This window comes from Boleophthalmus pectinirostris, unplaced genomic scaffold, assembly GCF_026225935.1.
Source record: "Boleophthalmus pectinirostris isolate CB_2022bp ecotype Guang Dong unplaced genomic scaffold, ASM2622593v1 HiC_scaffold_8, whole genome shotgun sequence".
NCBI classification, from domain to species: domain Eukaryota; kingdom Metazoa; phylum Chordata; class Actinopteri; order Gobiiformes; family Gobiidae; genus Boleophthalmus; species Boleophthalmus pectinirostris.
This window is the reverse complement of record NW_026571515.1, coordinates 26,427,181-26,442,922: the sequence shown is the minus strand read 5'-3', so window position 1 is coordinate 26,442,922 and position 15,742 is coordinate 26,427,181. Positions and strand designations below refer to the sequence as shown.

Sequence of the window (15,742 nt, the reverse complement as noted above, 5' to 3'; positions counted from 1 at the left end):
ATTACAGCCTCACCTGTGATCAGTTACTGATCAATCAATTAGTGGGTGTGTATAAAAAGAACTCCAGCACACCAGACCTTCACATCAACTGCAACTTGACCTCTGACAACATGCCTAAGATCCACCCTGAGACCAAAGCATTAATTATCAAGAGGCTGAAGACCAGATCCACTGCTGAGGTGGCTGACACCTTCAATGTGTCTCAGCGTCAAGTACAAAGAATAAGAAAAAGATCTGAAATGACTGGAGATGTTTTTGACAAGCCCAGGTCCGGCAGACCCCGCAAGACAACTGCTCGGGAGGACCGTTTGTTGATTCAAAAATCCACGGCCAGCCCCTTTTCCACTGCAGCAGAGCTCCACCAGGCCCGGTCACCTCAAGTCCCTGTGTCAACCAGAACAGTTTGTAGAATTCTGTCTCGAAATGGCCTCCATGGTCGAATCAGTGCACAGAAAACAGCACTAAACAAAAGGCAATTAAAAAACCGTGTGGCATTTGCCAAGGCCCACAGCCTGCTAAAAGGATGGACACTGGTAAAGTGGCAGAAGGTGGATTTCTCAGATGAATCCTCGCCTGAATTACATCACAGCCGCCACAAATATTGCAGGAGACCTACTGGAGCCCACATGGATCCAAGATTCACCCAGAAAACAGTTAAGTTTGGTGGTGGAAAAATCATGGTCTGGGGTTACATCCAGTATGGGGGTGTGCGAGACATTTGCAGGGTGGAAGGCAATATCAATAGCCTAAAATATCAAGAAGTATTGGCTACCTCTTACATTCCCAATCATAAAAGGGGTCAAATTTTGCAGCAGGATGGTGCTCCATCGCATACTTCTATCTCTACATCAAAGTTTCTCAAGGTGAAGAAGCTCAAGGTGCTCCAGGACTGGCCAGCCCAGTCACCAGACATGAACATCATTGAGCATGTCTGGGGTAGAATGAAAGAGGAAGCATGGAAGGCAAAACCAAAGAATCTTGATGAACTCTGGGAGGCATGTAAGACGCTTTCTTTGCTATTCCTGATGACTTCATCAACAAATTGTATGAATCACTGTCGAACCGCATGGATGCAGTCCTTCAAGCTCATGGAAGTCATACAAGATCTTAAATATGGATCTCACAGCACCACTACTTAATTCACTGACGTTATGCAACATATTTGTGTATTTGAAGTAAATTATTTGTTCAATTTTCTGTAGGCAACAAAACTTTTGTCTTGCCAAATCTGACCTTTCTGTGTTCATTAAATGATCAATCTTTCTTCAGCGAAGCAAATTTATTTTAGTATATTGAGCATAATTTGGGAGGGTTTTAGCTTTCATATGAGACATTTCTAAAACCAATTGATTAATTTAAAGTCAGGTTATAAGCTTTTGTTTCTACAAAATGGATAAACGACAAGACTTTTGTCAGGGACTGTACATTCTGTAGCAGTGTTGTTGCTTGTTAAAGGAAAAAGAATGCTGCGTGTGTGCCCCCTGCTGGACGTTTAGGTTGACACAGGATTGGCCCTGCTGTAGCCCGTTTAGTTTCGGATTCGATCTCTTGTTTACGCGCAATTTGAACACACTTTTAAATTCTGATGTCATGCTTACTAAAAGTCCTAGTACTTAATGGCACACAGTGCAGTGGTTTACATTTAACACGTGGTGGTCTTCATAAGTGCCTCTAAGTGCTCGGTCCTGATACGGTTGGATCAGATGTCAGCTCAGATCACAGATTACTGGAAGTTTTGCTATCGTGTGGAAACGTCACTCCGCCTCCGCTTCTGTGGAAGTATATCCTAGGTACTTTGGTTGTTTCAGGTGGCGATTTCAGAGCCTAAATTACCTCTGTTGAAACATATTTTCTTTCTCAAAAGCTTTTTACAGGATCTCGAGTCCGCTCTTTATAAACTATCGCTTATTAGTTTCGTTTAGTAAATTTGAGTCTTGGTCAGGAAATAAAGTCCTCGGATCGCCGTGCGCAAAAGGGAAGTGAGCAAGTAATCTAGAAAACTGAAAAGTTTTCAGTGGCCTCACGAAAGCTGTTACGTGGTCAGACTAACTTTCTTTTGGACTTTACTCAGCCACATCCCTGAGAGACGACATCTGGGGCGAACTGAATTATGGGACACGGAAATATCAATAACTGAAAGTTTGCGTACCAGCCATATTAGAAGAAAGAGACGAGCCAACTATACGTTTTGTTATCCAGCACACGGAAAGTAAGTGTATTTTCTTGTTGTAATAGTATTATAATTATATTTAAGGCGGTGGATGTGTTTTATAGCTGCCATGTCAGGAGATGCGTCATTCCTGTTGTTGACATGATTCCATTTACAAAATAAACAAAGCAGGACGTGCGGCCTGTAGAAGCCTATTTTGTACTGTCTCCAAGCTGATTAAATGCGATCAAATGGGCAATCATATAATTGTCCTTTACGTTTAGGTTTATTTAAAGTGAAATTTATATAATAGATTGTGTCAGTTTCATTATTATTATTAAATTACTATGCTGAGTCCTGGGAGTGTCCATTGCATAATCTGCTATTTCTTAATGTATTTGGGAAGCTACTGTAGTAACATTTGTTTATAGTGTAATTTCATTGGAGTGTAGTTTGATTAAAGAATACGTGTATAAAATGACCAGTTCTTGAATGTTGAAATGCATCCAGTTATAGCAAACAGACATGTTGATGCAGGACCATCGCTTTGTAGTCCCACGTGTGAAGTCCATTTGTGCTTGGCTGGTGAGATTTTAACAAACTATAGAGTTGTAATAAAGGCAACAGGCTACCATTTTGGGGAGACAATGATGTTACTATGGACCACTTCTGTACAAATGTGAGATTACACCAACAGCCATAAATAATTTAAACTGAATGCTTTTTATTCAGGTTTGAGCCCTTAACGGTGGGCTACTCATTTGGATTGGAGCCCATTCAGTATCAAACTAGACCAGCATCTTTGCATGATCCAAAAGGCTACAAAATGCTTCTAGATTTGTCTTGACTCATTTTGTGTGCTTTTAGTACATTCATATTTTTAGTTCAGCTGTTTTCATCAAGGTCTGAGATGCATAATAGCCCACATCCTCCTTCTTGTCTCTATGTACAGTCTCTGAAGTAAGATATTTGCTGGAATCAAGAGGAAGTGAAGAAAAAAACGTGATTGTGGTTTATGCTGTGCTTATTATTATGTTAGAAGCTTTTCCCCAAGTAACCAAATGCCACTGCATTATAAAATGCACTTGGACTTGCCATTTAACAAATTTACAGTGGATAGTGACCAACCAAAACAGTATGACATGGAGCATCGCACATTGTTCGATCTCTGAATAAAAATAGGTCACAAATAATGATCTAACATAGTTTACACTGTTTTCCTCTGACTTGTCTGCTGGTACAAACTGTGAAATAAGCTGTTTCCTATCTGCTCTCTACAGATGAGATGAGGGCTAGATAACATGTAGCTAGCTGTGAAGTGTCTACTGCAGTCATGTTGTGTTTAACTATAGGGCTTCACTGTAACAAATGTGAAAGTTTAAGACAAAACGGGACTTCAAAGCAGGGCATTCTTGTTAACTATTTATATCTTAGCTGCTATTCTTTAACACATGCGTCAACATGTTTTGGAATGGAGTGAATGATTAGTTCTCCAAAACTGTCACTCTAAAGTACACATTGCTTAGACAAGCTGTAGTGTATGCACAATTTTACTGATGTATGTTGTACCAGCTAGGTGCTCCCTGTGATTTTACTAGAAGAAATTATTTTATTTGGAATTTGGTTTCTCTTTTTACTTGCATTTTCTGCTGCAAACAAGGTGAACAGAAGCGTGATTCAACAGAAACCAAAAGTTGCTCAATGTGCCCTGTCAGATGTGGCTCTGAGATTACTCTGCCAGGATGTTATTTTAACTGATACTAAACTCATTTCACTGTGTGCTGTTAGTGCATGCTCCAGGCAGACAACAGGCAAATAAAATGTATCAATTGTAATTCATAGTTCTCAGTTTATCCAGTTTTAGTTGCTTGTTCAGTTATGCTAGTTGGCACCAGTATGTTGTGGGAATAGAGAAGTACATTGCACCCCTTGATGGTCTGAAGCCTCATTGTATATTAAAGCAGTGATGAAAACAACAAAAAAAGGTTTTAAACAACTGTTTTCAAAGTTAATTAAGTTCACTTAATTAACAAAGAATCAAACTATTGTCTGTGAACTAAAAGTGTTCATGTGCTTTAGTATGGGGTACCATCACAGCACTAGTAAATTTCACCAAATGTTATTCAAGTTGCTATTGCTTATAGATGTTTTTTTTTTATTATATATTTGTATCATTTGTATATATATATATATATATATATATATATATATATATATATATATATATATATATATATATAGTTTTTGTAATAATCTTGAAAGAAAATGTGCACATTATTGATCCATTAAATACTGTCTAACAAGGTAATGCAAAAAAAGAAAAAAAAAAGAAAAAACTGAAGCACCCAAAAGGTAACTTCTTAAACTATAAAAACACATCCAGTTGGCCTAATTTGAACCTGACTTGTGTTTCAGCATTGTTAACTGTGAGTGACCATGGCGCAGTGGTCTCAGATGACCCAGCTCTTCCAGTTTCTGTCCCACGAGATGGTGAACGATCTGTACCCCTCCACTTTCCCCATCGATGTGCGGCACTTTCTCGCAGATTGGATCGAGCAACAGATCTGGTGGGAAACCGTATACACAGATAATAATATGACAATAATGTACAGTGTATGTAGCATCAGTGTAAATTATTGTGTATGTGTTTGTTGATTTGTAGGGAGGACTTTGAGCCTGGCAAAACTGAGCTGGAGGCTCGGGCCAAATACCAGCTGGACCAAGTGATCAACCTGCTTCAAATCATCTCCGAGCAGAACAGTAGTATAGTGGACAAGATGAAGCTCAGACAGATCAGCAAAACTCTGGTATGCATTGGCAGTGTTTCCCATTGAAGGAGACCTGTTTCATAAAATCTACTTCTCTGAACATTTAACCATGTCACAATTGTCTTTTTTAGTGTATAAGACTGATAGGTGCCCCACAGAGTATTCCTGACAGTCACAAAAAGCTTGATTCTTGGTATAACAAAGGAAACAGTACTTATCGAGCTTTAATAGCATTTCCTAGAGTTTTTGCAGAGGATGTAGTCAGTGTGATTTCCAAATCAACGGTCCGATGTCCAGGTGCTGAGTCACTGCTTATGCTGTGTGTAACAACCCATGGATTTTCTAAACAGTTGTTCACAGTGTGTGCTGCTTCAAAATTTTGGTCAATAATGTTACAGCTGAAAGGAGTTATAATTGGATTGTAATTGCAAAGCCTAATGCATAGCACTACATCAGTTTGATCAGAAGCTTTATAGTAACAGACAAAACCTACTTTATATCAGTTATGGATCCGAACAAGACAAAGTACACAGTATATAAAAACACTACAATTTTACCATGTTGGTTTATCACATGAAAATAAGATTGCGACTTGGAATGAGTCTTGTTGAATGTGAATAATGAGTGCTCACATATGGATTTCATGCAGATTACACATTATATAGATACAGGGAAGTTACACATTAACATAATATATACTACTCAGGAAACCATTACTGTACTTAAACTGCTTATTTACAGGTGTATTCCAGCCACGACCTCTAGAGTTTGGAATATTGGTTAGAGACATCCTCAGGAAAGAACAGTTTCTGCTCAGCAATGTGAGATTTAGACATAAATTTATTTATTTAGATTACTTTTTGTGGCTAATTCTCACAAACGTGATGCTTTCAGTACCCACAGATCTCATGCCCCCAGTATCAGCAGAAGCCCACAGCTCCGGAGATCACCATGGACCAACTAGTCAACAAAGTGGTGGAGATCCAAGACATCCGGCAGAAGATTCACGTGCTACAGGAAGAACTCAACCTGGATCAGGAAAAATTTGAAGCAATGGCTCCACAAGGTAAGATTTCTGTGAGTTAATGAATAATATTTTGGTATTAATCAAAATGCCCTTCCTGATCCTAGTAAGTGCATTGTAAATTATAAGAGCAGAGGAGAAGCTCTGCAAAATAATAAACTAATACATAACTAATTCTAACATTGGTACATACATACATAAAGTAGTAGTGCTGTGTATTGTTTATGTGATTTTAATAAATATGAAAGTTGTTGTGGATTAGGGTCTGTGGTGCAGAATGGTCTAGATCCTTCCAGTGAAGATCCACAGAAAAACCTTCGTATTTGTATCCAGCAGAAAAAGTACAGTCTGCACTCTATGGCGATGGTGAGAAGCCGAACAAGTCCATTCAAATAAATATTAAATATGACAAAGTATGATATCTAGAACTGTTGATGTTTGTTTAGACCAGAGTCCAGCTCCTCCAGGAGTGTTTGGAAAGACTGGAGCAGTACCAGCTGGACCTCATTTCCAAACTCAAGACCTGGTGCTACGAGCAGCACAAAGCGGCCATTGGCCACCCCTTTGACGACAACCTACACCCCCTGCAGGCTGGGTCAGGACTTTTTCTAACAAACGTAGTTAACTTGTTGTGTTAAAGTTATAGAGACTCAATATTTTAATAATGAGTAGTGAACTGACTGCATTTTATGATGCTACAACACTCGTGGTTTACCGCATTTTTATATGTTTGTATATGTTTAATTGACTGAGACGTTTAATGGACTGAGACGGCAAGTAAAGCAGTACAGATGTGAAACATCAGCTAAGTCACACATACACACAGCTATTTTCATTAGCTAATTTCATTTTGTACATCTTGTGTGCAGGTTTGAGCAGTTACTGGAGATGAATGCAAAGCTGCGTCAAGAGGTATTTTTGGTCGGAGATCCAACAATCGTGGGCCTAACAGAGAAACTGACCTCTCTACTCACTGTCCTAGTCCAGAGGTAACAACTCTTAATAAAACAACTTAATACAAAAACAACAACTTTTAATATATTTGGAGATTTTTATTTACACTTTTCCCTGTCTGTCACAGCTCTCTGGTTATTGAAAAGCAGCCTCCGCAGGTCATCAAAACACAGTCTAAATTCTCTGCATCTGTGCGATATCTGTTTGGGGATAAGATTGCTCCAGGAAAACCTGCCATGTTAAAGGTGCAGATTATCAATGAACAGCAGGCTCGAGGGCTGGGCCAAGGGGGCTTACTCAGGTGAGAAACACAATACCACAATGCAAACAGAAATCAATACTTTGGTTTGGAATAAATGTTTTGTATATTGTGTATAATGCAATCTTCAGAAACACTATTAACAGCAAGAATATTAGCACAAGGATTAAACATGAATACACTGAATACAGTTCTACAAAATGGCTACTAATAAAACAGTTCATGGAGTTACTGAGGAATGAGTAACTAATTCAAATGTGAGACTAAAAAAGTGACTAAAAAGTGAGACTAAACCAGGACCAAAGCAGCCTTATTCAGATCATTTAATAAATACATAGACTGTGTAATTACGTTTTTGTTTAGCCCTTTTTTCTTATGACAGTTTTGTTAATGATATTTTATTTTGATTCTTTTTACTTAGTGATAATGTTGGAGAGCTGATGAACCACACAGCTATCCTGGAGCACAATACAACCACGAAATCCACATCGGCTGCCTTCAGAAATATGGTAGGATGCACCTTACATTGTAAACTTATATTATTATTGTTAAGTTATGCTTATATACCTGAATTAATCTTTGATTCAACAGTCCATCAAAAAGATCAAGAGGGCAGAGAGAAAGGGCTCGGAGTGTGTGACAGAGGAGAAGTTTGCTTTGCTGTTTTCTGGAGAGATCCACGTTACTGGCTGTGACTACCCCTACAGCATACATGTCTGAGCATTTTCTTTGTTTATTATCTGAACTGTTCCTTCCATAATTATTTCTCCAGCACAGTGATTAAAATCTAATTATTTTATGTCTTTTGGATTTTCACAGGTAATTTCGGTGCCAATAGTGGTCATTGTTCACGGCAGTCAAGACATCAATGCTATGGCCACAGTTATCTGGGACTGTGCTTTTGCAGAACCAGTGAGAATTATTTTTGTAGTTTGTTTGAAAAAACAAAAACACTCAACATGTTATAATTTTTTTTCCCCAAAAACTTTCTGGAATCTAGGCTTGTCAAATTGTGACACTGTTTAGGTGCAGCATCACTCTTAATAATTTGTGAGAAAAATACATATTTACAGGTATACAGTTTTCTTGGTGGAGGCACAGTGTGCATATGCACATAGTCCCATCAGCCGCTAGGACCCAGTTGAAAGTTGAATGCCCATTCTTTGTGTATTTTCTTCTACTAAGACAAAAAATATTATTTACTCAGCATGTTTCGGGTTCAGTCCTCATCTTGTTTTATAAACTGTACAGTTTTACATTTTAGATGCTCATGATGGAGGTTGTAGCAATGACATGAAAGATTATTGAAGCAATTTCTGAATTTAGGCCCCCAAGAAACATCTTGTTTTCTTCCTCAATAACATCATGAGCTTGCATTTACATATAGATACAATAATATTGTTTTTCACAATTTTTTCACAATGTCCTTGTTGCGCTTTAGGACAGGGTGCCATTCGTGGTCCCAGACCGGGTGCCATGGAGACAGATGTGTAACACACTGAATGTGAAGTTCACATCGGAGGTGAACACTCAGCAGTCTCTGAACGACTACAACCTACTGTTTCTGGCTCAAAAGATCTTTGACAAACACGACATCTGTGACTTTAGCAACATGTTTGTGTCCTGGTCCCAGTTCAACAAGGTACAGCCTTTATTATGTAATCTTCCCATCAAATAAAGTCATAATTTGAAAACAATAGCTTGAGGTGTCTGACATTTCTGTACAATTGTTTAATGGAAAATAAGGGAAAGAAGCAAAAGCAATGTATGACCACTTGCATGTAATACTATACAAATATAACTTAATTATATATATGTTTGTTTTCAGGAAACACTTCCAGGACGGTCCTTCACTTTCTGGCAGTGGTTTGAGGGAGTGATGGAGCTGACCAAAAAGCACCTTCACTCTTACTGGAGCGACAGGTGCATCTTTATTTTAGCCTTAGTTATTTGAGGTGACTTTAGTTATTAAAAAATTACTATTCTTATTTGTCCAGGTTGATTTTTGGCTTTATTGGGAAGCAGCACTTACATGTAATCCTCAAAGACCGACCAGGTGGCACATTCCTCCTGCGCTTCAGTGACTCAGAGATTGGAGCCATTACTATCGCCTATGTTGCTGTCTCTGAAAGTGAGGAAATCACCAGTTTATTTTAAAGTTTATTCTTTAAAAAAAATCTTAAAATGACTGCAGTTTGAATATTTTCCAATTCCCCTAGATGGAGTTCCAAAGGTGCAAAATATAATGCCTTTCAGCAAAAAAGACCTGGAAATCAGTGGCCTTGGAAACCGCATCATTGACATCAACTATTTAACATATCTGTATCCCAATATTTCAAAAAACGTTTTTAAAAAGTACTACATAGGTAAGACCTCTCATAAAATGCAGCACAAAGCACAAAGCATGTTTCAATTGCCAAATAATTTTATATTGTTTATTTGATGAAACAGGACCTGCAAAGGCTGCTGGCTCAGGTTACATCCCAGTCCAGTTGGTCACTGTGGCACAACCTTCAGACATGTAAGGCTCTATTTACTGTTAATAGTTTTAAATAATAATCATCATTGTAAAGAGTGATACAGTTGTGTCTTTGTTATTAGGAATGGCTCTTCAAACCAAAACATTATGAGACCCGCTCCAACTCTGAGCAGCCCTGAGCCCTACCCTTTGTAAGTCTTTCAGCAGTGCGTTAGTTGATTTTAGTTAAAGGTGCGCTATGCAACTTTTCAGGTAGAGGGTCTGCCACCTAAATGTCTCCATGGAGATGTTACTGCTTTGCCTGTAATGTTCCACAGGATGCCATAAAACTACCTAACATTAAGTAAATTACAGATATTTTTGTCTGTAAATACCTTAAAAACATGCATTCTCATCATCAGCATAGTCACCTCTCCACAGATCTGACCTATAACTTGGCCTTGTAGTGCTTGTCCTTGGAATGCCGTGCTGTAGAAAATTCCATGCAGAGCAAAGACATCTCCACGGAAACAAGCAGTTGCACTGCTCCGCCAGAAAAGTTAAACAGTACACCTTTAATGAATCTTTAATTATGAAATTATTTGAGATATTCTAGTAAGTTGTTCATAATATTAAGGTATATATTTGTGTGTATAGGGACTCTAACTCTGCTCAAAATCCAGTCTCCATGATTGCACAGTATTCTCCAAACTGTCCGGACCCCATTTACATGTAAGGCCTTGTAAAACACTTGCTTTTGTGTTTAATTAGCTTTTAAGTGAAAGACCCCTGTATAATGTTTAAAATGCATAGTCTTAAAGTGGACAGTCTTACCTTATCATTTGTTGATCGCTGATCATTGTGTTTAGGATTTGTGTTTTGTAGTTTTGATATAAAAGTTGAGCCTTGAGAAGAGAAATAAGGTCGTGCTAATATGAGCTCAGTGCTTGCTCTCTGAGTGGCAAGTTGTGGAACGCCTCTTGCCTCTTGTGTAAAAAAAAGATGCTCAAGAAATATATTCTTAGACAAGATTTGAAGCGACTGCTATTTTGAAAGAGCTGTCTAGGAGCTACTCAGTTGTAGCTGAAATAATACACTTTCACAAATATCAAGGTGATTTGAATTTTTATGTAACTTTTGACATAAATTGTGTATTTCAGGGATCCCAGTTTAGCACTTAGTGACCAACAAGTTGCCTTTAACATGTAAGTCTCAAACTATCCTCATTCCAAACATTGCTTGGGGGTTCAGGGCAGTTAATTACCTTTGCCAAATTTATATGAGCTATTACATAACTGACAAATCCAGTTTCCCTATTTAAGTTATTTCAGTTGTAACGATCACCAATGTGTAAAAATTTGAATATTTATTTAGGTATGTTTTTATACTCTGCAGTAAGGTCTTATGATGGGTTCTAATATTATTTTGTGTAAAAAAAAAATAATAATAATTAAAAAAGGAAAAAAAGCAAGTAATTTGTAAATTGAATGCCTGTCTGTTTCTTCCTCAGGTCAGACAGTACTAAAATGGATTTGGGAGATTTTGGTGATTTTCTTTCTGATCTAACAATGGACAATGCCCCCTGACTGTGAAAAGGGATTTGGTTTCTTGGACCAACATAAGAACATGTAAATAGGAAAACACGGCATGGCGTTACTGGCCCTAAAGTAAGTTCTGTTTTAGTTATGACTTACTTATAAATTGTGTTGCTGATACAATAATGGACAAACTAGGTTGGGTAAAAACTGAATGGCCTTGTTGTTTGGCTACATCTGTCTCTTTCTCATTAAAAGTTATTCTGATGGTGCAGGGTCTGAGAAATTACATGATAATTTTCTTCACTAAGCATGACAGACCATATATTTATACAATGTTCTTTTTCAGCTATTTTTCTCAAAATAGAAACAGGGAAAGTATTTGACAAGAGTATACCAAAGAACATGGATACTTTCTCTGTAGACATATCTATAAAAGTGCTAGACTAGTGCATAAATCAAAGGATAACTTGTTGTGTTATTGTTCCAGTATTGTTCTGGTATGTCTGTTACAACCTGAGGTGTTTTTTATTAAGCTCTAAAAGAAATGTTTTTCTTTTTATTCATTTAAGATATAATTTTGTTCAGTTTTGTTTGTTCTGTTCAGTTTTTGAGGACCTTAACTTGTAAAATGATCTGTAAGTGGAGTACTAATATGTATGCTTTTGCACTGGTTTCTTAAAAATGTATATACCGGTAGTTGCTTTGTTAATCTGGCTTTTCCAATTTTTTTTGCCGTCATGTTTATTTTACATATGAAAATGTTGGCTGTATAACTCCTCTAATTTGATGAATACAAAAATAGCTTTGTGAAGTTTTTGTTTATTGAAATGTCCCGTGGCTCACATTAAAATGGGCCTTGGGGGATATGTTGGTCCCATATTCTGTATAAAGAAGTCTATGGTTGGTACTGTTGTTTTGTTTGTGTGTAAAAATCATGCTGTACAGTAACATTAAATAAAACAGAGAAGGAAGTTAGAAACATAGCGTTTTCTTTACATATAAAAATAATACATCATTGTGAAGGTGAAGATCAGCCAAGCACCTTAATGTGTAATTAGAGGCATCTCTCCCCTCTGACAGCCAGAAGGTCCGCAAAGTATGTCAATCAAGTACACTATTCATCCAATGTCAGTTCATAGAAAAGAAGATTTTACACTGTACATCAAAGTCTTTTACAAAGCACATTTCAACATCACACTAAAACCACTGCTCAAACACATCACACTAAGAGAAGCAGAGGGAGCACATGTTTCTTAATAGGCTCACTAGATCGCTGCCATGTAAACAAGGGGGGAAATAAATGTATCATTTCATTCTCTCATTCTTTAACAGTTAAGGTTTCTGGGCTCGTTAAACAAACCAGACGTTTGTTACTGTGAGCCACAGACACATTCATATTTTCAAACAAAGTAAATTAATTAAAATGTTGATGTGAAGACAAACAGAAGAAATGCACACTAGATCCACACCTGTACATCTGTAAAAGTGCTGCACTAAAAGAGAAAAACTAAAATCAAATGAAAAGCAAAGTTGATTTGAACAAAAAACAGTTTAAACTGTAATAGCCCAGTTTTTATATACATCTCAAAGAATGTGGCCCAAGGCTAATGTCAGAGCATGGAAATAAGGTGATAATGTATTATGTTCATAAGAAATATTATAACTAGATCAAAGATTTATCCCCTGGAGCGTAAAACTTAAATAAATAATAAAAAATTAAAATGAATAAGCACACAAACATGCACAAAAAAGTGACACACATATGGTTTCCTCACACAAACGCAACAAACATTTGCCAAAATTGTCTAGAGCACATATAATTTACCCAAAGTTCATTAAAACAGATAAGTCAAATATGATCAATAAGCATCATGCAGAAGGTTACTGCTCTACTGTTTCACTCAGAATACAAAAGGGGAGCAAACATAAAAAATAAAAAATCACACAAGCCCGTGATATGCTCAACCACAATGGGCAAGTCTTTGTCAAACCACTGTTTCCATGTGGCTGGAGGAGAGAGGCTGGTCGTCCAGAGGTGTGGCCCCTGCCCCAGGATGGTCCTGTGGTGGGTTGCAGACTGAGACTTTTGGAGGAGGTATTGTAAATTCTGTTCAGGTTTAGGATGCACTTGTCCTGTAAAGGTTTATAGAGCCTGGGTCTTGAGCTCAATGGGCTCTCCTCTGGTGTCTGGCTGCCCCTGTGCCTCTGGAGGTCTAATACCCTTCAGTGTGGCCAGCCTCTCAGACAGACCGCGCATACGAGGAAACAGCATGAAGTCATACACCAGAGCTCCTATGGCCCCTCCGATCATCGGCCCCACCCAGTACACCTGCAGCAACACAGGCACAAGCACAGTTTACGCCAGGCTTCTTTAATACATTATGAGATCATTTGTACACAAAAAATAACTTACCCAATGGTTGACAAAGTTTCTGACCAGAACTGCAGGGGCAAATGATCTTGCTGGGTTCATGCCTGCTCCAGTGTAGTACATCTACATTATACAAGACTGGAATTAATTTAACCCTGATGCTGGTGATTTTTAGCTAACTGGATGATTTAGTGTTGTGTTCTCACCCCAAGAAGATGTCCCATGAGCACAGAGAAACCGATGGCCAGTGCTGCAGAGCCTAGGCGGCCGTTGCGCCTCTCATCGGTCACAGCGAAGATGCAGATGACTAGCTGCACCGTGAGGAAGATCTCCATGGTGGTGGCCATTCCCAGGCTGATCCCTGGCTGCAGCTGCAGGAGCCAAAGGGTCAGGATGAGACCAGACAGAAAAGAAACTACATAATCCAAGCTGTTAGAAAGTCTTACCGTATTGAGAGCCAGGTTTCCCCTCATGTTAGTGGGAGTGACCCCATATAGGACAGCAGCACCGGCCAGGGCCCCCAGACACTGGGCTATGATGTAGAAGAAAGCCCTAAACAGGGACATCTGAGAGCCGATCAAATAGGCAAAGGTGACAGCAGGGTTGATGTGTCCCCCACTGATGTGGCCGATGGACTGGATGAGAGTGGCAGCTGCCAGCCCAAAGCAAAAGGCCACATGCAGAACATTGTGAGGCCCAGTGGTCCAGCGCAGAGCAGCTCCAAGGCCAAAGAAAACAAAGAACATGGTACCATAAAACTCAGCAAAAACTGCCCTCCAGAACGACATGGACCTGAACTCCCACATCATGGCAACAAACAAAAACTTAAAAATAAATAGGGACAAGGATATACAACTGGTAAAACAAAACTAAAATTAACTATAAATGCTGTCAAGCTGATTTTCTCTTTAAATCTGTAAACATCTATAATCTAAAACTCTAAAGCTAATTCTGTCTGAAGATGTGTCACAAGGTTGTGCCACACCTTTACTGATCAGTACAATAACATTAAGCATGCCATGCAGACATTTGGTCTCTATACTAGAGAGGGGAGAGATCAGAGGCCTTTATATTACACCACAGGGCCCCACTAACCCCACTACAACCAGGGGAGGGGTTACACACAATACTGCATCTCCAAACAAAATGAACTACCCTCCCACCTACTGATCTGGCTAAAGATCCAGCACAGAGCCAACTACACATTTGTAACAGGTGCAAAGGTGCACATAAAGTGTTTGATTCAACACCCTCCCTCATGGCAGTGCAAACTTGAGAATATTAGTCAAGTGTATCCAAATAAAATCACATTCATAACTTTCCCCAAACCCTTCGAGAAATCACAATATCAATTCTGAAAACAGAGCAGCTGTGGGCCTGTAGTGGGCAGCACCTGAGCTCCATCATAGAGGTGCTTTATGGGTTTGGTTCAGTTTTTTTAATTGAATTATATTTTAAATCTAACATGATTCAAAGTTATCAAAGGTACAGACATTACAGTAAATTCTCCATTGCTCCATTGCTGCAGTGGCCCATAGCAGCAGAAATGATTAGACAGACATTTACATTGTGTCCTGGTGTGTTTTGGGGGCTCAGTCTGGATAAAGCCACAAATGTTATGAGGGAAGAGGGAGAGTGTGATGCTGACCGGGGCAGCTGAGGGGCGGCCTGCAGAGACTCAATAGATTGTGATGAGTTCAGTGTTTTTCTATTCACACGAGTGGCACTATTGGTTCTGCTGGTTTCTGTCATCTGTTTGCATTGGCCAGCACTGTTGAAAGTCATTACTGGCTAGACTAGACAAACTTGCTCTTTTGAATTTTTTGCAATAATCAAATTTTACACAAAAGAATAAATAAATTTCTCTGCAGGTACTATTATGTCTAAGACTATATGAGTTAAAAAATATATATAAAATAATTTATGTTTGTACAGTACAGCTCTTTGTGTTTGACCACGTCCCAACTCCCACCATCCTTAGAAAGCTTTCTTTTGTGGGTCTAAGCCCAAGGTTTAGTCTATGGGGGTGACTACCAGAAGGTGCTTGCCTAGTGTTTTGCTGGGCCCAGACTGCTGACATGTACAAGCTGGAGCCTGCCTACAGCTGGAGATGACACAAATATTTAACAAAAATGAAATCAATATGGAATTACCCACTTTAATTTAGGATCTGTCGATATGTCTGGACACCTACAACCTATTTGTTTTTATTCCAAAGGAA

The 15,742-nt window shown here is 38.6% G+C and overlaps 2 protein-coding genes across 2 annotated transcripts; one reads left to right on the top strand and one right to left on the bottom strand.

Moving 5' to 3' along the window:
* Positions 1-1,551: 1,551 nt before the first annotated feature.
* stat6 (signal transducer and activator of transcription 6, interleukin-4 induced) lies at positions 1,552-12,129 on the top strand. Its single transcript, XM_055166345.1, has 21 exons — positions 1,552-2,209; positions 4,565-4,716; positions 4,812-4,969; positions 5,659-5,738; positions 5,812-5,983; positions 6,204-6,307; positions 6,388-6,536; positions 6,811-6,930; positions 7,023-7,196; positions 7,576-7,663; positions 7,746-7,868; positions 7,974-8,066; positions 8,596-8,796; positions 8,983-9,077; positions 9,152-9,285; positions 9,374-9,520; positions 9,606-9,675; positions 9,756-9,824; positions 10,270-10,344; positions 10,773-10,817; positions 11,123-12,129. The coding sequence occupies exons 2-21, from the start codon at positions 4,586-4,588 to the stop codon at positions 11,196-11,198; spliced, it is 2,304 nt and encodes a 767-aa protein (XP_055022320.1). The 5' UTR covers positions 1,552-2,209; positions 4,565-4,585; the 3' UTR covers positions 11,199-12,129.
* A 118-nt stretch (positions 12,130-12,247) lies between these two features.
* On the bottom strand, positions 12,248-15,712 carry mipa (major intrinsic protein of lens fiber a). Its single transcript, XM_020929693.2, has 4 exons — positions 13,968-15,712; positions 13,728-13,892; positions 13,564-13,644; positions 12,248-13,479 (listed from the first exon to the last, which is right to left on the bottom strand). The coding sequence occupies exons 1-4, from the start codon at positions 14,328-14,330 to the stop codon at positions 13,294-13,296; spliced, it is 795 nt and encodes a 264-aa protein (XP_020785352.1). The 5' UTR covers positions 14,331-15,712; the 3' UTR covers positions 12,248-13,293.
* Between the last annotated feature and the right edge of the window lie 30 nt (positions 15,713-15,742).

Excerpts from the sequence above, each read along its gene's own strand:
- stat6 (XM_055166345.1), top strand. The coding sequence starts at position 4,586 with ATGGCGCAGTGGTCTCAGATGACCCAGCTCTTCCAGTTTCTGTCCCAC. Across the intron at positions 4,970-5,658 it reads AACTCTGGTATGCATTGGCA|GTGTATTCCAGCCACGACCT; the intron begins GTGTTTCCCATT and ends GCTTATTTACAG. Across the intron at positions 6,308-6,387 it reads GTCTGCACTCTATGGCGATG|ACCAGAGTCCAGCTCCTCCA; the intron begins GTGAGAAGCCGA and ends ATGTTTGTTTAG.
- mipa (XM_020929693.2), bottom strand. The coding sequence starts at position 14,330 with ATGATGTGGGAGTTCAGGTCCATGTCGTTCTGGAGGGCAGTTTTTGCT. Across the intron at positions 13,893-13,967 it reads GAAACCTGGCTCTCAATACG|CTGCAGCCAGGGATCAGCCT; the intron begins GTAAGACTTTCT and ends TGGCTCCTGCAG. Across the intron at positions 13,645-13,727 it reads TCATGGGACATCTTCTTGGG|ATGTACTACACTGGAGCAGG; the intron begins GTGAGAACACAA and ends TGTATAATGTAG.